The sequence below is a fragment of the Squalius cephalus genome, assembly GCF_949319135.1.
Source record: "Squalius cephalus genome assembly, chromosome: 13".
NCBI lineage: Eukaryota > Metazoa > Chordata > Actinopteri > Cypriniformes > Leuciscidae > Squalius > Squalius cephalus.
Genome location: NC_137134.1, coordinates 33,048,665 through 33,070,690, shown reverse-complemented (window position 1 = coordinate 33,070,690; position 22,026 = coordinate 33,048,665). Strand labels below are relative to the sequence as shown.

The 22,026-nt window shown below is 37.6% G+C and overlaps 3 protein-coding genes across 6 annotated transcripts; 1 reads left to right on the top strand and 2 right to left on the bottom strand.

The window, feature by feature from the left end:
- Nucleotides 1-20: 20 nt before the first annotated feature.
- dnase1l4.1 (deoxyribonuclease 1 like 4, tandem duplicate 1) lies at nt 21-6,516 on the bottom strand. Of its 2 annotated transcripts, none has more exons than XM_079890855.1 (10): nt 5,894-5,950; nt 3,777-3,865; nt 3,428-3,516; nt 3,257-3,343; nt 1,917-2,029; nt 1,532-1,644; nt 825-982; nt 656-752; nt 421-493; nt 21-348 (listed from the first exon to the last, which is right to left on the bottom strand). In XM_079890855.1, exons 2-10 carry the CDS (start codon nt 3,858-3,860, stop codon nt 344-346), a joined length of 819 nt encoding a protein of 272 aa, XP_079746981.1. In that variant the 5' UTR covers nt 3,861-3,865; nt 5,894-5,950; the 3' UTR covers nt 21-343. The 2 variants fall into 2 exon arrangements, with proteins under 2 accessions (XP_079746981.1, XP_079746982.1); XM_079890856.1 differs by lacking the exon at nt 5,894-5,950 and adding an exon at nt 6,399-6,516 and having other exon boundaries at nt 161-348.
- Nucleotides 6,040-16,412, top strand: dnase1l4.2 (deoxyribonuclease 1 like 4, tandem duplicate 2). Of its 3 annotated transcripts, none has more exons than XM_079890849.1 (9): nt 6,040-6,112; nt 8,808-8,897; nt 8,972-9,066; nt 9,147-9,233; nt 9,346-9,458; nt 12,150-12,262; nt 12,499-12,656; nt 13,853-13,949; nt 14,035-16,412. In XM_079890849.1, the coding sequence occupies exons 2-9, from the start codon at nt 8,817-8,819 to the stop codon at nt 14,146-14,148; spliced, it is 858 nt and encodes a 285-aa protein (XP_079746975.1). In that variant the 5' UTR covers nt 6,040-6,112; nt 8,808-8,816; the 3' UTR covers nt 14,149-16,412. The 3 variants fall into 3 exon arrangements, with proteins under 3 accessions (XP_079746975.1, XP_079746974.1, XP_079746976.1); XM_079890848.1 differs by lacking the exon at nt 6,040-6,112 and adding an exon at nt 7,949-8,220; XM_079890850.1 differs by lacking the exon at nt 6,040-6,112 and adding an exon at nt 8,184-8,264.
- Nucleotides 16,413-16,419: 7 nt separating this feature from the next.
- LOC307169648 (piggyBac transposable element-derived protein 4-like) lies at nt 16,420-21,621 on the bottom strand (the record flags this gene model as incomplete). Its single annotated transcript, XM_079890376.1, has 3 exons — nt 16,420-17,001; nt 17,074-18,351; nt 21,434-21,621. 3 exons carry the CDS (start codon nt 21,619-21,621, stop codon nt 16,554-16,556), a joined length of 1,914 nt encoding a protein of 637 aa, XP_079746502.1. The 3' UTR covers nt 16,420-16,553.
- Nucleotides 21,622-22,026: the final 405 nt, after the last annotated feature.

Here is a 22,026-nt window from a genome sequence, read left to right as displayed (position 1 = left end):
CAAGAAGTCTGGGAAGAAATGAATGTTATTTAGTGTATTTGCTTGTCTTTCAAACCACCAACTTATGCTTTGGGTCCACAGTGGCAACGGCAAATTATTACTATGTTTTGATGCCACTTTATATTTCTCTTGTAAATAAAACATTAAATTAATAAAGTTTGTATACATTTCAAGTTCAGATGTTTAATGTCTTTGATTGTGAAACATTCGCAAAGCTCATGACACAATTATACAATATCCAAACATTTCAAGTTTGTAAACAACTCAATCGCTGTAGTGTTTGTTGAAGCTTATCCATCTTTATATTCAGCTCTCATGTCTCCAAATGTTCCATCCTCTTTGATTAACCTAAACACAAATGTCTTTTGTTATTGTTTCATTATGTAGTTTTAGTCATTTTGCTGCTGTCGTGTGTCTTACGTTTACGTTTAAGCTGCTTATGTTTATTCTTCAGCTCCACCTCTACTGGATAGTGGTCACTAACTTTCAGTGTCTGTGAAGACATTCAATCTGTTTTAGTAACTTACTATAAACCAACCAGTCCTCAAAAAAAAGAAAAAAAGTGAAATATATAGTAATATTTCATGTTATATGGTAAGTATGATTAGATAAGCTGTGGTGTAAGTTCAAATACAAAATAAAAATTCTTGTTTACATCCTCATCTTTCAGTTTGAAGGCCTTCTGGAAGTTGAATGGTTTTGCAGAATCTGGAACAACCGCATTCAGCATATCGTCTCCATAAACCACAATCCTGTGCATGAACATGTGCTATTAATAACAATGATATCATAATTTATATTTATTGTACAGTGTAATTATGTACCGGTCATAAGTGTTGTCGTTGTGTGTCCTGGCTGTGGTGTCCTTGTCATCCGTGATCAGCCAATGGAAGTCTTTGTCACTGCGGATGCGGATTTTTTTCATGTCTTTATCAGACACATAACTACCATCTGCATTGAAGTCCCCCAAAATCATGATGTTCTGTAAAGATAAGCACGTTTGAAATATATAATTTTTTATGTTACAAACTTTGCATTATGTTGTAATCATTAAATCAACAATGCTTGGCTTCTCATTGCCTAAAATATGTGACTTTGGACCACAAAACCAGTCACATGGGTCAGTAATTGAAGCTGAATAAATAAGCTTTCCTTTGATGTATGGTTTGTTAGGATAGGACAATATTTGCCCGAGATACAACTATTTGAACATCTGGAATCGCCTTTAAAGTTGTCCATTTATGTTCGCAATTGTGCTGCATTCACTCAAAAAAAAAAATGTTTTATATATTTACGGTAGGAAATTTGCTAAATATCTTCATGGAACATGATCTTTACTTAATAACCAAATATTTTTGGCATAAAAGAAAAATCTATAATTTTGACCCATACCATGGTTTGGCTATTGACACAAATATACCCGAGCGACTTGTGACTGGTTTTGTGCTCCAGGATCACATATAGTATATTGACTCTCTAATGTCTTTGCCAATGGCTGATTGTCATAAAGGTATTATAGGTTATGTTTTACATCAGTCTTCCATTTCTTCTTGACATCCTGAAACACGCCGTACAGTTCATCAAGTTCCTTCACTGAATCCTCAGGCTTTGTGTGGACGGGCATCAGCACCAAATCCTCCAATACTGCAGAGACACAAGCACAGTTAATAATAATTACAGTCATTTGTATCCTTCTGTCAAAGCCCGTCCCAGAGATGAATGCAATTCAGCCTGTGACATTTCAGTTTCAGTTGTTTGGATTGTCAAATGGGATTTAAGAGATTCAACAATACAGGAAAAATTGATTTCTAAACTTGACATTTGTAGCCAGGGCTAATGAAAATACGCTGTGTTGTGCACAAAATAATCAGATTCACGTTCATGACGTTACACTGAGATAATATGATGTACTTTACCTGTTTTATGACACTTGAATCGCAGAACATAAGGTTCTCTGGCAAAAGCATCTTCATCTCCAGGCTGTTTGTCATTGTATTGGTAAGACCCAACCAAATCCACCATGCTGATCCTTTATGTTTAAAACAGATCATGTAGTTAAGTGGGGGTATTACTATATTTTAACCTTGTATCACCCTCTAATCTGTAAAAAAAATAGACTATTTTTTGGTTGCTGTGCCTTTAAGGCTATGTAAATGAGCCAATGCACCATTGTTTTTTTTTTTTTATTAAATCTGTATAGATCTATTAAATACCAGTAAAGTTTTATATACTTACATTTATTTTGATAGAAACAAACAAACTGCAATTTTTTCCAAATTCAAAACAAGCACCATTTACAGGTAAATAGTGAAAGTAATGTGTTCAAGTGTCCAAATGTGTTTATTCATGGGACATAGCAGACATATAGACCTTATTTAGGGTAGCGCCATTCTGCCATATTTAATTTTTGACATGGAAGAAAATTGAGGCTGTGAGGGATATAAGTACAGTGTGTCGATGGATTGTACTGTTGTTTAACAGCATTCCAATTCTTTCCAAAAAACTTTCAGTAGACAAAAATGTTGAAAATCATATGATCTAGGACCTTTATACAGTGCAAACCAAGAACTTTCTGGAAATCTTAGATTTTGGTTATAGAAATACCTCCAAATAACCAAAGGGGAATGTTCTTCCCCTTTACGTCACAAAATAAACTCCCTGAAATGTTCTGGAAAGGTTAGTTTTTGGTGACAAAAATAACCAACCTAAAAGAATCTTCCTAGAAAGTTCTTAAAACATTTCAAAAGATACCTACGGCTTTTTATCTCACAATTGCGAGTTTACTTCTCTCAATTCTGACTCTATTTCTCAAAATTGCATGGTGTAAACTCGCAATTGTGAGTTTTAAAGTCAAAATTGCGCAATATAGTCGCAATTACGTGCTATAAAGTCACGATTGTGAGATATAAACTTACAATTGCAAGAAATAAACTCGCAATTCTAACTTTTTTTCTCGCAACTGTGAGATATAAACTTGCAATTTGTTGCGAGTTATAAAGTCCAATTCTAAGGGGAAAAAAGACTGACTTTTTCTCAGAACTGCGAGTTTATGTCTCGCCATTCTGACTTTATAACTTTATATTATCTGAGATAAAAAGTCAGAATTGTGCGATAAAAAGTCGCAATTACCTTTTTTTTATTTTGTGGCGGAAACAAGCTTCCATAGGAACAAGATAGGAATGTTTTTGGGTGTTTGTTTTCAGGCGTTTTCTACCCTGAATAATGGTCTATTGTAACTTCAAAATGACACCGTTACCTGTAAAGAAACATGAACTGTTCTTTGTAATTGCCTCTTCCCAGGCGTGTGCTGATCTCCATCTTGTATGGATCTGTCTTGTTGGACCTGGTAAAGAGTGGCCAGTCATTGTTACTACTGTCATGCAATAATGTGTTTTTTTCCTCATGAAAACGCACCTGTTTGACTCACTTATTCAGCTCTTTGAGAAAATTATCCACTGCAGCTCCGCTAGAATCCACCACCTCAAGAATGACGATAACGTCATAGCGTGACACTATCTGCAGAAATACAAGCAATTATTTCATACATGCCACTCCTCCCTTGAAGGATTATCAGACTTTAGGATAAATAACATGTTATAGACTCATCCAAGAGGGAGTTCGCTGTCAAATGGGATGTATTTATATGTGACTTTTTATATTTTCTGTAGGTGTGGACAGGCATCACCTTGATTACCGTTAACTACAAACTAATTCATCTGTCATTTAAACAAAAGAAATATTTAAATTGTATCAAATGAATGATAGTAAAATCACACTGCCTTGATCAGGGTTTTCAGCACGGCCGGATCAGAGAGTTTGGATTTCCCAAATTTCTGGACGTTGAAAGAAGCGACCTTCATGATGTCTGTTAAACATGAAATAAAAGAAATCAAATTACAGATTTGCAACGTTAGTGGAAAATCAGGAAATTATCTATCTATAAATTACAGAAACGTCTGTCTGTCTGTGTGTGTGTGTGCCTGTCTGTCTGTCTGTGTGTGTGTCTGTCTGTGTGTATGACTGTTAACCGCATATCTCTCGAACTGTTAGTCCGATGGATTTCAAACTCGACAGGTGTCTCGCTACAGGCATGAGTAAATGCAGTGCCAAGTTTGACGATGTTTGGATGAGAAATGCAAAAGATATCATTAAAAATACCAGTAAAAGAAGCACTTAGAAGGTTGTGGTTTAAAAATAAACATTCTGACATTAGAGGGTTGTATCGGTCAAAGAAGCCCCAAGGCGGTTGTGGTTTAAAAATAAACATTCTGATAAGCTACACTGTTTACTTCTGAATATTATATTTTATTCACAGCCATCATTTGTAGTAACCTAGCCTGCTCCCTGAATTCAATGCGTTCACAGTCTCTTTCACGGGCACCAAACCAACAATTACTAAAAACACACACAAAAACTGATTTTGCACGGGCATTTTGCACTAGTATTTATAATGATGCTTGAATACAAATGAATGAGAAATCATGGCCTTTAGTCTCTTTATCATGCAGTTGTCAACAAATATTGTGAAAAATCCTGTTTGTTCTGTTCTTGCGATCTCTTTAATCTTTTACATGAATGACAAGTGAAAGAACCTGTTTGAGAAGCAGTTTACAGAGAGAGATCACCAGACAAGATAATCTCGTCTCAATGGTCGAACGACACTTAGAATGTGTTTAATCCTGTCTAAATCAAAAAATGACGTTAATTTAATCAGGATGAGAAGGAAATGGACTTTCAATGCGAAGCGAATCTCATTCACAAATGCAACAGGATGAAATCACCACAGTTTGCCGGACAAGAAAGAGCAGATCTGTGTGAAACTATTTCCGGGTCTTGGTGTCGGGGGAGCTGGTGTCTGGGCTCTTTTATGCCCGGAGGGTTTCTCAATGGCTCTCTGAATGGGGCAGAAATTAGTTTCAGCTCTCAGACATTGCTGAGCCGAACTTCAAAGAAGAAAAAACGCCTTTAAATTCAATCTGCACTCTGACGACCATCTGTCATGGACATGACAACACCACCCAAAACCTTATTATGATGATGGCGGATGTATAGATTCCAGTCATGGATTTAGAAGAAAAGAAACCTTTAAAAAAAGTGTTTTCACATTCCATCTCATTCAACAGCGCACAAGCCGAAACAAGTTAAGGGGCTTAACAAACATGACTCCTATTTGTGGGTGTTGTTTTGAAAGAAAAAACAAACAAACAACAGTTTAAATTCCAAATATGTTAATTTGAAGCAACATATTAGGACTATAAAAACAGTCAAATTTTGAAAAACGAGAACCCTTTGTGAGTGTTGTTTAAAAAAAGTTTAAAATTAGAAAGATTTAATTCTAAGCAACATATTAGCAATATAAAAGAAAACAAGAACATGAGTGTTGTTGAAAAAAAAAAACTTTACATTCCAAAAAATTAATTCCAAGCAACATATTAGCAATGTAAAAACAGTCAAATTTTGAAAAAAAGAACCTTTTATGTGTGTTGTTTTAAAAAATGTTTACATTCCAAAAATTTGAATTATTTCCAATTAAAAATTGGAATTAAATATTTCATAGTAGGATCATAAAAACAGTCACATTTTGAAACGCAAGAACCTTGCTTGATTCTGAGATGCTGAGATTAGGTTCTCCAGACACTTTTTAAACAATAAAAAAATTTACACTTTATTTTAAGGTGACAGTTACATTGTACTTAAATAAGTACTGTGTAATATTAATTAACTACATGTACTTACTATAGACTTGCAGTTAGGGTTAGTTGTAATTGTGCATAATTTACTGTTATTACTTTAGTAAGAACATGTAGTAACATGTAACAACGTCACCTTATAATAAAGTGTTACCAAAATAAGTTAAGGATTTAAAGAAGTCAAAGAACAAAACCCAACTTACTTAAGCACAGGTCCGAAGATGCACTGAAGAAATGGACTGTGGCGATTCATAAAAACAAGCAGGACACCTTAAAATTGGACACCTGTGACCTGATTGGCTAGTCGCAGGAACCAGTAGAGTGATTTGGCGCAGCCCCAACCTGGACATCCCTTGAAACAACAAAACAGTTCCTCCCCCAGGGCAAACATTCACTCGGAAGTGGGAAGCTAAAGAGTGCAGGTGAGTTACAATTCAATCATCCTTATGACTGGCACAAAGGGTTTAAAATTACACTTGAAGGAGGACAAATCATTGCATGGTCGTTAATCTACTAAGTAAGAAAAAGCAAAGAAGGATGTATCCGTCAGTCAGGTGTAGCAGGAATTTGCTTCCTAAAGATTGCAATGAGCTTGTTTTTGAAACCGCATTACAAATTCTGCAGTTGAAGGTCGTAGATAATGGGGACATTGGTTAAAGTGGATGTTGGGTTTAATAATAACATGAAGTTAAATGGTTCTCTACATACCGTAGATGTTACATTCAACTTGACAGGTTCTTTGTGTTCACAACTGTCGTTGGGAGGCATTTCATGTCCAGACAATCCAGGCGCTGTGTTGTTTTTCCCGCTTGAATGCAGTCAGTGCCTTCATGGCGAAGTGAAATATGACTACAGTGAAGATCGGTGAGCCAAAAACAACATTTACCCTACAACAGGTTTTCGATATAATGTCTGTTTACAGTACAAAAAATTAAATCAACAGGGAAATGGCGGGAAATGTTGTTTATTCAGGTTTGCAGATAGATAGATAGTACCATTTTACATCATGTTACACTTTATTTGTTTACACTTTATTTTAAGGTGTCATTGTTACAGTGTAATTATATATTTAAACAATGAGTAATAATTCACTTTATGTACTTACTATAGGGTTAGGGTAGGATTAGGTTTTGGTTGAGGGATAGTTGCATGTAATTATGCCTAATATACTGTTGTTATTAATAAGGTAAGTACATGTAACAACAGTGTTACTTTTTATTTTTAGGTGTCCATGTTACAGTGTAATTCCACATTTAAAGGTGCTCTAAGCGATGTCCCGCGTTTTTTAGGCCGACACATCCAGCAAACATCTCCTCACTATCCGCTAGCTGTCTGTCTCCTGAACACACTGTAGAAAAAAACCGGGCTCTGTAGACAACCCAGGCTCCACAAACGGCAAGAAAAACAAACCGGCCCAGTCTGGACCACGAAACATAACAAACAGTGTTCCAGCCAATAACGACAAGAATGATTTGGGGTTGGGGGATTAGTGCGCGTGCACATGAAGGGGGGGTGGAGGAGAGACAAGCATGAAGAGGGAAGTTAGCGAGAGGAGAGATGTCCTAGACAACGACTAACGTTAAAAATGTATATTGTTTGAGAATTTTGATATGGCCGACACACGACCAAAGAGACGACGTTCCGATGAACAAATAACAAAGAAGAGGGAAAAGGAGAAGGAATGCGAAGTCTCAAATTAACATCGGACAAGCGTTCAAAAGTTGGCGAGAACTCCGCCGGCAGAAGGGCTTCCAATCCGACATTCAGGAGGCTCTGTTTTTGCTGGACAGGGTAAATCCAGTTTGGTTTTTCTAAATGGCTCATGACTGTTTCAGGAAGGACAGAAGGGAGGGGGAGGGGACGGGATGAGGAGGAGGGGACGGGATGAGGAGGAGGGAGGGTCGAGCTAGCCTCCGTTTTGTTTGACAATACTTTGAACGTCAACAAGAAGTGACTTCACCCAACATCACTTACAGCACCTTTAAGTACTGAGTAATAGTAATGAACTACATTTACTTACTAGAGGGTTAGGATTATGGTTTGATTTAGGGTTAACTTAATTGCATGTAATTATGCATCATTTATAATTATTACTACAGTAATTACATGTAACAAGGACACTGTAAAATAAAGTGTTATCAGACATATTCTCAACAAGTGTTAGACAACATATTCTGCCGGTTTGAGCCTGGACTGCACCATTATCTTGATGGGTGGGGTTTCAGATATGTAAATTCATTCAAAAAGGCGCTCGACTTGACTGTCAAAAACAAAAGCCTATCCGGTTTCCTCCAGTCAAGCCTGCTATACATTTACATGTTTCTATACATGCTGGAAACAATTAGTGAGGCCTCTCCACAAATTCTCCATTTTACGAGACATCCGTGAGACAGAAACTTTATCTGAAGTAAAGAGGAAGTAGGCATGGCCTGTTTATAAATGAGCTGAGCCATCATTAATTATTCACTAGCTGTCTAACGGCCAACACAGGAAGACAAGCCGAGACTTCATAGTAAACAAAGCAGCTTTGGTAAGAGCTGATTATCAAGTTAGTTTGTTTATATTAAATTAAATGTAAGTACATAAAACTTTACTTGTGTTTAGTAATAGATCTATAACAGATTTAAAAAAGTTTTTAAGTTTTAAAGTTAAGCTATAGAATGTGATCACATTCAAAAAGATCCTTGAATGTGTTAATATGGTGTTTTTTATTTTAATACTGCGGTGCATTGGAGCTAATCTGAATTCTTAGATTAATTTATTCAATCTAATGAACCTGTATTGTTTTCAAATGTAAATGAACCTGCATTTTGTTTTCAAATTCTCAAAATGAAACTCGCTGTGGTTTCCCTTTCTGTCTCTGTCGTGTTTGCTGTGTTCCTGCATTAACTGACATGTCAGCTCTTTCTAAACTATAAGACTTTCCTGTGTGCATACAATGTATATCCTTGAATTGTCTGTTAAACTTCCTTTGACGATTTACGACAGGAAAACGGTATAGAAATGATTAAGAGTTGGCACGGAGGACCAAACAGACCTGAAAACATGCAGCCGGTTCGAAGAGTTTGTGGTCATGAAACTCATTTCCCTTTAACTTGTTTATCTGGTCTTCTTTAGGTCGACACCATGAAGATCGCATCTTTTAACATCAGACGGATGGGTTCCAGCAAGCTGTCAGACAAAAACATTGTGAAATATCTCATTAAGGTGAGTTTATGATCTGACTGTTCAAGAAGAGTACATAGTAAAAGCAAACAAACCTCAACCCTGTTTCCCTGTAGATCTTCTCTCGGTACAGTATAATCATTATGCTGGAGGTGGTGGACAAATCGGGAAAAGCTATAGCCAAATTCCTGCAGGAGCTCAACAGCACCGGGTCTGTATGAACCGTCAGAGATTCACTTCATCATCACCATCTCAATTCAACCCAAATTTAACTCACCGTTTCTCCCACAGTGCTAATAAGAAACGTCCCTTCACTATGGTGGGAAGCTCCAGGCTGGGACGCACTCTTTATAAGGAGCAGTTTGTCTGTTTCTACAGGTACAGTGCTTGGTAAAGTATCAGAATTATGTTATCAGAATAAAAACTGGGGTAAAATTATGAACAGTCATTCATATGGCACTAACAAAACTATTTCGTTCATATCTTTCAGAGAAGACGAGGCTAAACTGGTCGACACGTACCAATATGAAGACAATCAAGAGGGCGATGAGGACGCTTTCTCTCGAGAGCCTTTCATTCTGCGTTTCAACTGTAAACACACAGGTAATCAGCTTCTGTTAAAGGGATAGTTCACCCAAAAAGGAAAATTCTGTCATTGATTACTCACCATCATGTCTTTCCAAACCCGTAAGACTTTTGTTCATCTTTGAAACACTAATGAAGATCGTATTAATGAGATCTGAGAGATTTCTGTCCCTCCATTGATTCAGAATTCATTCAGATTCAGATTCAGAAGTTTTATTGTCATTGCACATTAAATGAACAACGAAATTTTAGCAGCACTTTCACCTAGTACACACATAATCTAAAAATTTTACAGACAAAGTTTTAAATAGTAAGAACACACAAAGATACAATAGAACATTTATAAATTAAAATATATGTAATGTTATTGCACATATACCGTATATTGTGAATGTATGTGTGTGTGTACATGTGGGGGGAAAACAGTCAGTGACCGTGTGTGTTCAATATGGTGATGGCTTGTGGAAAGAAGCTGTTTCTAAGTCTGTTTGTTCTAGTCCTGATAGACCTGTAGCGCCTGCCTGAGGGCAGCAGATCAAACATGGGGTAAGCTGGATGGGTGCAGTCTTTAATGATGGCCTTTGCTCTGTTGAGGCAACGGGATAAGTAAATGTCCTTTAGGGAGGGAAGGGTGCAGCCAATGATCCTCTCTGCAGTATTTACCACTCTCTGGAGCTTCTTCCGTTCTGCCTCTGTGCAGTGGGAAAACCACACCGTAATGCAGTAAGTTAAGATGCTCTCGACGGTGGAGCGGTAGAAGGTCACTAGCAGCTCCTTCCCGACGTTGTTCCTCCTGAGCACTCTCAGGAAGTGCAGACGTTGCTGTGCTTTTTTGAAGACAGCAGTAGTGTTTCCTGACCATGAGAGGTCGGCAGATATTATGGTGCCCAAAAAGGTGAAAGCGTAGACCCTCTCTACGCAGTCTCCGTTAATGCAGAGAGGGCTCAGGTCTGCCCGGTGTCTCCTGAAGTCCAGAATGATTTCTTTTGTTTTTGAGGTGTTGAGAGTCAAGTTGTTTGCCAGACACCACTTGGACACTTTCAGAACCTCATCCCTGTAGGCTGACTCATCACCTTCAGAGATCAACCCCACCACCGTTGTGTCATCCGCGAACTTCAGTATGGTATTACTGGACTGGACGGGTCTACAGTCGGCGGTGTAGAGGGTATAGAGTAGTGGGCTCAACACACACCCTTGTGGGGAGCCCGTGCTCAGAAATCTAGTGGCGGAGAGGTTATGTCCAAGTTTTACTGATTGTGGTCTGTTTGTGAGAAAGTCCTTAATCCAGGAGCAGGTGAGTGGGTGGAGTCCTAGATCAGTCAGTTTGCTGACCAGGATATCAGGGATGATAGTGTTGAAGGCTGAGCTATAATCAATAAAGAGCAACCTAACATAGCTCCCTCTGTGCTCCAAGTGGCTCAGTGCTGTGTGTAGGGTGATGGCTATGGCGTCTTCAGTTGACCTATTTGCCTTATAAGCGAATTGATGGGGATCGAACGAGGGAGGGAGGCAGCCTTTAATGTGACCCAAGACCAACCGTTCCGTTGATGCAACTTCAAAGAGTTCATAATGAGATTACAAAACTAATCCATATGAATCAAGTGGTTTAGTCCAAATAAAACTGATTTATTTTAGGCTTTCATTCACAAATAGGCTTAACATTCATCAACAAGCACAAGCATGTTCTTCTACATACACCAATGAGGTTCATTCTCGTGTTACGCAGCATGTTTTGTGGATGATTTTTATCGAAATATAAAGATTTAAGTATAACATAGCCATTTTTATTCTACTATTATAATCATGTATCTGAGTATGTGTGTCTGTGTAGGCCTGTATAATGGGATGTGCTTGCATGGAATATGTTTGCATATGTTGGGGCTTCTCATTTTGCCATTAGATATATCGTATAAAAATGCCATTAAATAATATGTGTAGGATGAGCAGGGGACTCTAATATAAATAAGTTGGGGTCTCTTATTCCACTTTTCAAAACAGGCTGGATTCACAACCAGCAAATGGCAGAATTGATCAACAATATTGGTGTTTATCACCTAAATTCAAACTTTTCATCATATAAAGCGATCAAAGCTTCTCAGAAAATGTGGACTAAGCCGCTCAGTTAACATGGATTAGTTGTACGATTTCTTTATGAACTCTTTAAAGTGGTAGTTAAGTAGACCGTCAATGGAGGGACAGAAAGCTCTCAGATTTCATTAAAAATATCTTCATTTGTTTTCCGAAGATGAATGAAAGTCTTTCTGGTTTGGAATGACATGAGAGAGAGTAAATAATGACAGAATTTTAATTTTTTGGGCAAACTAACCCTTTAAACTTTGGACAAATACACTTTAATGTCTGGACCAACTCTAGAGCCTAGACTAAAAAGCCTCCAGTGAGAACATGGATTTAATCTAAGATTACATAAAAAATTCTCTCATAATAGACATTCTGGCAACATTTACTCACCCTCATGTGGAAACGAATTGGACCGGCGCTTTCAAATTTAAACAACAAATGTAAAATCACCATAAAAGTGGTCCATACAACTCATTTGAGAAACAGGCCAAAATTAAAGTTTTATTCACCCATTCATTATAATGTTATAATGCATATTCCTACATGACTGCAAATGTTTCAGGAGTTGAATCACATGAACAACCTGCACTCCCATTTCAAGTCTATTTTGTTTGTGTTTGTTTTTTCCAGTGCTGAAAGATTTGGTGCTGATTCCTGTTCACACAAAACCCAAAGACTCACAGAAGGAACTGGATGAACTATATGATGTGTTTTTGCACGTCAAAGACAAATGGGAAACTGATGTGAGTTTAACACTATGCAATCATAACAAATTCCAGAAGGAATGCATGTACTGATAAAATGTATAGTTGAATGTCCTGCAAGTTTTTTGGGGATAAAGCGTCTGCCAAATGTGTGAATGTACACATCTCAAGGGAATGTATCTCAATCAATCCTTGTCTAAATAGTACACACATGTGAACTCTAGTTTAACCAAACATTAGAGTTTGAGAGAAAACTCACACATTCCATCCTACAGAACGTCATGATCCTTGGCGACTTCAATGCAGATGGCGCCTACGTCTCCAAGAAGAAGATGAAGGGCATCAGAATCCGCAGTGATGCCGATTTCCACTGGCTGATCGGGGACGATGTTGACACCACAGTCATACAGTCCAACGACCACACCTACGACAGGTGAGGCGGAGAAACATCAATCATTTACTCACCTTTCATCTGCTAGCCTGTTTAAAAATACAGAATTCATAACCTCCATGCACCTGAAACCTTGTCTACACTGGATGCTAGTGGCACATTGCAATGCGCTAAAAGCAAATAGAAACAATTATAATCAGTAGGGGTGTACGATACCCTCATGTCACGATTCGATACATATCACGATACTGAACTCACGATACGGTATCATTGCAATTCTCCAAGACATATGGTAAAAGGTTAACAAAAAATGGACTGTTGATTAAACTGCTAAATTGGTATTACATTGTGGATGGAAATGAATAGGCTTGGACTTGGTGCTGGTAACCCAATATTCATGATTCTGAAGCTGAAAATACAGAATTATTTTCAATAATCGCTCCCAGTTTAGACAGTGTTAAGGTGCGGGGTCACACTGGTGCATTTTCAGCGAAAAGATCCACTGTCTATCGTCAATACCCAGCAAGGAATTTTGCGTTTAAAAGACGTCTAATAGCCGTCCAAACACAGACGTCTAGGCTAAAACAAGGCAAAATTTGGGCTGTCGTGAAAATTTAATAGAAGTCTAAACCATAGCCCAAGAATAGACTAGTCATCAATTAGATAAAGAAATTAAATGAGTGAATAAATGAAACCAAACACCTTGTAATAACTGCGTACATGATGGAATATCATACATCTCGCAAGTTATTTATGCAAAAACAACATGTAACCAAATTCAAGGTTATTTTTGCTAGAAGTAGGTTACTCATAGCCGAACTATATATCGGATCTCTAGTTAACCTAGACGGTGAAATGACGGCTATTGGTTGCTGGATAGTATAGTGATGCATAAAGCACAGTTCACACAGAAGTCACTTTAAGTTTTCTGTTGGTAAGTGCGGCGAATTGAATTCATGACAAACATGAACATAAGAGAAATCTGTGAGGTGAAATCTATCGCCCTCACACCAAATTCCCAATGGATTCCAATTGAAATGACTGGATTTCGCCTGCAAACACTCACTGAACAATGATAAATGTGATCGCACCTTTAGAGTATGAATGTTAAATTATCACCTTTGATTAAAAGTTGAGCAAATCATAGCTTAGATGTAACTAGAATACTAAATGCATAAAATGGGAGGTCAATCTGCATGTTAAGCTTTGGAAAATATTGATGGCAAGTATTTTTCTAGAATTGTGGTGTATAAAGAAGACATGCTACAAGCTGTTGTGCCAAAATCTGCAAAGCCTTTTAACTTCCAGGAAGCCTACAAACTTTCAGAGGAAATGGTGAGTATATTCATCACAATGCATTTCCGTTTTTTTTAATGTGGTATAAAGTAAATAATATATTGATATGATTGATCTATGGCAGGCCCTGGAGATAAGTGATCATTATCCAGTGGAAGTGAGTCTGAAGAAGAAGTCTGCGGCAAAGACTAGCGCCAAAACCAAAACTAAGACCTCCAAAACCAAAACAAAGAAATAAAAAGCATGATGGGATGCCACTGCACACCGTATGGGATATGAAACATCACTCTCCCGAAGGAGAGATGCTACCTCCTCATAAGGAAAATCAGGGCTAAAAAGAACTGATTTTTTTTTGTAGTTCACAAGAATTAATGCTCATATGTTTTCTCGAAATAAACTTTTCACCTTTTTATTTAATGTTTTTTTTTTGTCCAACAAAAGCTTATAATTTCATGCCCAGAGCGTAAATAAATGTGTTAGTAAATATGTGTTTGCACATCTGGAAAACAACTTAAAATGCTAGCAACATAACTATTTTAACAAAGAGACAACTCACGTTCAAGCCATGAATTGGCAGGCAAACATGCAATAGCAAATACCAGACCATTGTTATTGTGTAATAATCATGCCTCGTGCACCTCTAGCGAACTCTAATTGAAAACAATAAAACTTTACATATCTTTAGTCTTTAACAAGGCTTGTGGAAACATCAGTTAGTGACATTAGCTTCAGCATAATGTCTGCATTACCAAATTAGGATCAATTACTGCAATCCACTTACCCTCAGCAAGGAATCAAGCAACCTTCCTAAGCACTCACAAATGAGATTAAACGGTCAAGAAAAAAACAATTTGGTAACAATGAATCCATTTGGTACCATCATTTTGTAGACCGTATTATAGGTGGTCAAAAAGAAGTCTGTAGATGTGTGACATCCTCCAATAGTTCATCACCAGTGACGGTAAAGGCTTAAAGTCTTTCAGAAATCTGTCATGGCTTCTTCTTTCCACTCGGACATTTGGCCCAATATGCATGTTAATGTGCTACAGTTGTCCATTTTGAAAACAGGAATTGAAAAAACTGCAAGCCAGGTGTTTAGACAGGTCTGAAGATCAGCTGAGTCGGCTTAGTATCAGGAAGATGCAAGGAGAGATGAAACATAAAAGAGAACGTAAACATTAATTTGGCATGCAGAAGCAGGGCCTCTCAATAAAGGTTAGTAAAAATGTGTATAAATTCACCGATATAGGAGGGGATCAAGTCCATCGATGAACATCTGTTTCTTCATCAGTGCTGTTTACAAACTCCTCTGAATTGTCACTAACTTTCCCTAACCTTACTTTCTTCTAACCCCCCCTACTATTTTATATACTATAAAATAAACAGCAATGGAGAAATTAAGGCATGAGTCAGCTCTATTTACAACAGCTATTAATGGAATGAGAATCTAGTACAATTAAAAGATTAAAGTTGTAATGTTGCATGAATAAAGCAGAAATGTAATGAGTGAAAAAGAGGTGTTACGAGAAATGGGATTTAAAAAAAAAAAAAAGTGTTACTTCTATTTCAAAACATTTAGAAAATTACTAATTAGTATAGTATAGAATCGTAAAGAATTTAAAGATTAATTTAAAGGTACTGCTTTGTTAGTGATCCCATTACTGATTCCTCTATTACTCGAAGAAAGATTCATACTACCTACTAACCAAAAAATACTATTGTTTCTTGTTTAGTACCAAATATTTGCATGTTTTTTAGCAAATTACCATGTAAAGTAACATTTAGGCCCTGTTTACACCTGGTATTAAGATGCGTTTTGGTCGATGAGTTCACAAGTGGACAATGCTAAATACAAGTAAAAGGGGATCTAAAATGTTTTGAGCTTGTCCACTTTCGACCGGATTGCTTTCGTAGTGTAGAAGCTCATGTGGTCGAATGTGTTCAAACAGCCACAAAAGATCGTCTCCTCTCCACCTACTGACCTAATGCGTAACATTATGGGAAGAGCTCTAGCCAGTCGGGATTTAAACTTTGTTGGCTGAAAACACAAGTTTGGTTTAAGCACAATGTTCTCTCACCATTCCTGATTTCTAACACTCACTCACAGCATTCCACTGATCTTGTGTCTTTTTTTAATCCATTAGATCAAAAGTTCTGAAAAAAAACTAACAACATTTACCCACCCATCAATAGTCCCTTTGAAGAAACAAGACATGCATTTTTTAAAGTGGACAAAAAAGCTGAAATAAAACACCAGGTGTAAATGGGAATATGTCTTCCTCGTTTACTTGTGATCCGATTGACCAAAACGCATCTTAATACCAGGTGTAATCCAGACCTGAGTCACTACACTGATTCAAGTCTCAGGACAGAAAAATCAGTAACAGATCCCATTTTATTGGTTGCGCTGTATGTTTGCTGCTGCGTGCAATGCAATTGAAAGATCGACTAGAAGGATTTTGTATTATTCTTCTCAATTTTCTTTCTCAATACACTTGATTCAAACTATTATGCTGCACTTCTATTATTATTGAGTATTGTTTATTCTTGTGTTTGATTTTGTTCTCATTTATCGGTATTGGAAAGTGAATTGGACTTAAAAATATTGACCTTAGTCCAAACTACACTCAAAATCCCAGAACTTTACTCTTCCTCACTCTCGCTACAACTACCTGGTTCATGCCAGCTAGTGAAACAGTCGCGCTTGGGAACGAAGCACAATGGCACGTCACAAGTCACACACATGACTGGAGTTTTAAAGGTACATATTTTGCATTTTCGCCTTCCAATACTGCTGTCCCCGCTGATGTACTTGGGCAGGTGGGAGTCAGTCGAAGGAATCGGGCGTATTTGTGCAGGAGCAGATGGAGGTCCGGTTCCTGCGAGCTCTGCAACAAGAGCCTCCCGGAAGGCTTTCTGGGTCAAAGGCTTCTGGTTCTTCATCTTGGCCATCTGCTGGTGCAAAATGAAGGCATTTACTACAGCGATGTCTACAAAGTGGTAGAAAAAGGACCGATACCACTTTCTTGTTTTATGTAGAACTGTGTAATATCCAATAAGCGCATCAGACAGATCCACTCCTCCCATGTGCCTGGAAGGAAAGTAACATTTATTAAAAGACATGTCATTTAAAAGGCATTAACACTGATTAAAGTCTACTTACTTGTTGTAGTCCAACACAGCAGTTGGAACGGGAAAATCTTGAATGGCCCAAACTCCATCGGCTCCTTTCACATTCCTCTTTATGGTGTCTCCATTAAAGGCTTTATGAAAGGTGGAGCACATCAGCACATCCCTCTTGTCCTTCCACTCAACAAACAGCAGGTCGTCTTCCCGAAACCAGCGAATATTGCCACGAGGAGCCACTGTCTTTGAATGGCCAATGCGGTTTGCTCGAACAGTGCCACAAGCCCAGATCCTCTTAGCGAGCAAGTCTCTGAAGAGCTTGGGACTGGTGTAAAAGTTGTCAACAAACAGCTTGTAGCCAGAACCCAACAACCTTGCATTTGCCAAGATCATGACAGAATCATAACTAATGCCTTTGCTCTGCTCTAAATTCATTTTTCCCTCATAAATGAAGAAGTCCCAAGTGTAGCCACAGAGGGAATCTGCCAGTACGAAGAGTTTGTACCCCCATTTTGTAGGTTTGTTTTTCATATACTGTTTGAGACCATGTCTAGCTTTTGATGCCACCATTCTTTCATCAATGGAGATGTTCTGAAAGGGATGAAAAGCAGCTCTGCATGCGTCCCTAATGTCCTGGTACAGCGGTTTGATCCTACATAGACGGTCATATTTAGGTGTTCCCTTTTTTGCGTCATTCTCTGCATCCACTTTGGGGTCACTAAGATGGAGAGCTTTAGAGATGGACATAAATTTCCTACTTGACATGATTTGTGCAGGATATGGAAGACTGTACATGTGAGACTTCCTCCAATAGTCTGTCAGTTGGAAGCATTTCAGCAAACCCATGTAAATCACCAGTGCTAGATATGTCTTGAAATCTTTTACAGAAATGTCCTGCCATGGCTTCTTCGTTTCTTTATGACGCATGGCCCCATATGTATTTGAGTTGGCTAGAATTGTCCGCATGACAGATTTTGAAAAGAACAACTCAAAATACTGTAGAGGACTGCATGATGCATTGGAGACCAACTGTGGGCCGGGTGTTAGTCTAGGTCTGAAGAGTGGCTGAATCGGCTCAATATCAGGCTCATCTGCACTTTTCCACTTGTCTTCTAAGATGCTTAAGGAAAAAGGTAGGGACCGACTCACACTGCTTTTCCTATCTTTCCCTTTCTTACTTTGTACAGAAGCAGGCGAAGCAGATCTGCTAGACTTTGCTGGAGATGGTGATATGAACAACAAACTGGATCTCTTCTTCTTTCGTGGAGTGACTTCTGGATTCCAGTCAGCATCAGAGGCATCATAATCTGAAAACCTGTTGCATGATTCAAGAAGAAAACAAAAACAAAAACATTACAAACGTACTACACTAACCAAGAGCAAATGTGAAACAATCAAAAAAGACTCTTGCTGAATTAATCTTTTTGTTTTCTACAACTTAATATGAGTTGTATTACATTTATGAATGCTGTGTTAATGTATTTATATCTAGATTGTTCTACAAAAACTGAAGGGATTTTAGTTTATACATTTCTATATTTAATTAACTTATAATGTGCCTTCAAACAAAGAGAGCATGTTATGATAAATTACTTCAGGAATACATCAATGTGTTCAAAATTGAAAAGCTGTAAAAAAATAATTATTTAAAAACCTGGACCTGGAGAGAGTACAGTAAACACTTTGAATTTCTGACACGGCCATTTCAGGTCTCGTTGTCTCTACCTCATTCAGAGCGGCGCCATGACAGATATGACAGCGAGGCTGTGAGGGACAGACTTACTGTGTTTTTAATGGCATCTGTTGTAAAAAGCTTTAAAGCTCATAGACAGAGGCGATCCAAGACTAAGTGGGGGCCCCAGATAAAAATAATCAATGAGGCCCTTTTTATATATATTTTATATAATATATAAGATTTTTTTTGTTAATATATCTTCATTGCCAAGAGATATTATTATACAAAATTCAAAAAGTAGCCAAAACAGAACATCTAACAGAACAGAAGTAGTTTATTTTTTACAACATAGTGTGCTTTTTTTTTAATTAATGAAATGTCAATCTTCATCTTTATAACAGAAGATACAACACAACAATTTTCAAGATACAGTAAATATTCAAATGTGTAACAGATTGTCTCCTTAAAAACAGTCATTTGCGTGGTGGAACAAGCAATGCTTTTTAGAAATATATAGTTAGCATCTTAATTTAATATTTGTTTTATTGTTTTATTAGTTCATGAACTAATCGTTTACTCAAGTTTAATGTAAAGAGCTGCATACTTATTACTAATTAAATAATGTCAACTATAGTAAATGTATTGTTTAAAAGTGGACATTTCAAGCTTTATATAGATATATTTGTATGTGAGACTAGTAGCCTATACGCTGTGTTTCTGTTTATTTTTGATATGCGCTCCAATTCACAGTCTTATTTTATAAAAGCACAAAGTTTTCTTGTTATTGTGAGTTTTCACAAATAAAAGTAGTTGTGACTGATGCATAATTATTTTCTGTATGGCCAGAAATTTTGTATTTTAAGTGGTTTCCACTGTTTATAGGAAAATGCAAGTAATCGCATCAGCGCCTCCATGTCATGCAGTAAGAACGCTCCACACTCCGCACAAACACTTGGATATGCGCCTAATAATCGCGAACATTTATCTATGTTAAGGTTAGAGCGAGCGGCCATGCCAGACGGATAAGTCCTTTTCATGTTTAACAAATCATGCATTTGCTAAATACCGTGAGAAAAGCGCTGCTCCAGTTTGAAAAAGCCTGCTGAAGCGAGACGGTAAAAGCATAAACAGGTAACGAGAGAGGAGCCCCACTAAGCGGAGATGTGGAGATGTTGTTGCGTCTTTATATTTACATTCCTGATTGTTTGAATGATCAGCCCTCGGGGCCCCCTTAAAATGCGGGGCCCCAGGCAATTGCCTGGCTTGCCTGCCCTATTGCGACACCTCTGCTCATAGATCATTGATATTTTCCACAGCTTATGGAGATTCTACTGAAATTTCTATCAAAAATGTTTGTGCAGTGTTTTGTCAGCAGAACAATCCCAAAAAATAAAGAACAGTACAACCAAAGACTATAAAGACGGTTCCCTCGTATTATTTATGAATGGGAGAAACTACAACGCGCAAAATGGCGGAATACATCCAGCCTTCAAAGTAATAGAGCCAATCGCTGATCGGTAAAGTCACGGCGTCACTACCGTTAGAGCTCTGGTTCCCATAGAAACCTGACACTCGCGTTTAGGAATTTATAAGCATTGGCTTAAATATTCTGTAATAATTAAGGCTAATATTTTTTTATATATATAATTTATATAAAAAATATATTTTTTCACATTATTTGAGCATAAAAACAACATTTATGGGACAGATCATGTCAGATTTTGTTGCTGATTTGAAATATGTTATTTCATTTTGAGTTCGGCAAGCAGTTTTTAAGATTTCTGGATTCCCCCATTCAAAAAGGGCTTGGTCTTGGATGCCCGAAATAGCTGCCCGGAGGCGTTGCAAATATGGGCGCCTAATGAAAAGACTTTCCTTGAAATGGAGTAACACCCCACAGCCTCGCTTTCATTTCCATTGGAAATCAAAGATGGAGCTGCTGTGAATAAGGTCTATTGATCTGTTGTTGAGGGTCCAGCACCAGGGATAGGAAGAACGTTTTCAAACAAAGCACGGTGAATCTCGATCCACACAAACGCGTTTGTCTTTTTCTGACTCCGTGATGCGAAAAAAACAACACGTCCACACAACATTCACGTGCAAATCTACTGACATTGACACCGTTTCAAAACGGCATATTTATTAAGAAAATGAAGAAAAAACAAGGGGGGAAAACACCTTCACCCAAATAGACGCGGAAATTAGAAATAATAAGTGAATAAAGTCGCGGGTTTAACTTTAGTCAGTGTAATGCTGCGTGAAAATGAAAAATAATATTAAACAACAACACATTAATATTGCATAATACAATTTCAGTAATCAATAATATTATTATTATTAAACCAAATTGGACAGTGTTACAAAACATAAGTTAAAGTGGCTTGAGACCTTGTCACAACTAAAATGAACTGGAAAAAAAGCTTGGAGTCCACTTTCAAAAACATATCGTCAAGTCAAGCTAAGCCAATTTAATTTATGGTGCTTTTAAAATGATATGAATTTCAAAGAAAACGATTTGGTCAATTGACAAGTAAATCTGTTTCTCAGTTAAAGCCCAGGTTGCACGCAAGACGGGCTAAACAGTGTTAATAGGCTACTTTAAAATAAATCGGCTCAGTTAACTTCTCATTCATTCATTGATACGTTTGTGATTTTGGCATGCAAAAGCAGAGGTTATTTTCGTATAATCATGACGATCTTGTGGAAATATACATGAACTTACTCGTCCAGAACGGTATCTAAACAATCGATGGATATCTCCTCTACTGCAGAGTCCACACAAGAAGCGCCACTTTCTTTATCAGATGAAGAATCCCATTCCTCTGTCTCGTCTTGTTCTTCATCGCTGTTCACACATTCCTCCGAGCTGTCCAGAACCCTGTCAACCTTCTCCTTATTGCATGCATCCATCTCTAAATGCAGATCTCTCTGAGTTAAAGTCGCAGATAATACAGCAAGTGGAGCAATCTCTACAGCAAGTGGAGCAAACACACCATGCGGTGATTTACTACATAATGAAGTTAACCCGTTAACCACCGAGATCGCTCTTCTATTCGCTGTTGTTCTTGTCTATCATTATTGTTTCATCATATTATTGGCCAGCTGCCTCCAGATGAAACAACAGGTATACCTTGACTGGACGTCACCGGGATTGTTCGTCCTGATTGGATATTTTGAAATAAAGCGCAATTATTTTTTATTTCCCGAAGGCATGTTTTTGATAGGCTACACTTCAGGACTTTTTGAATGAACATGCCTACCGAAGAATTGCAAAACCTATACCTCTAAACTAGTAGTAAAGTCTCTCAACTATGG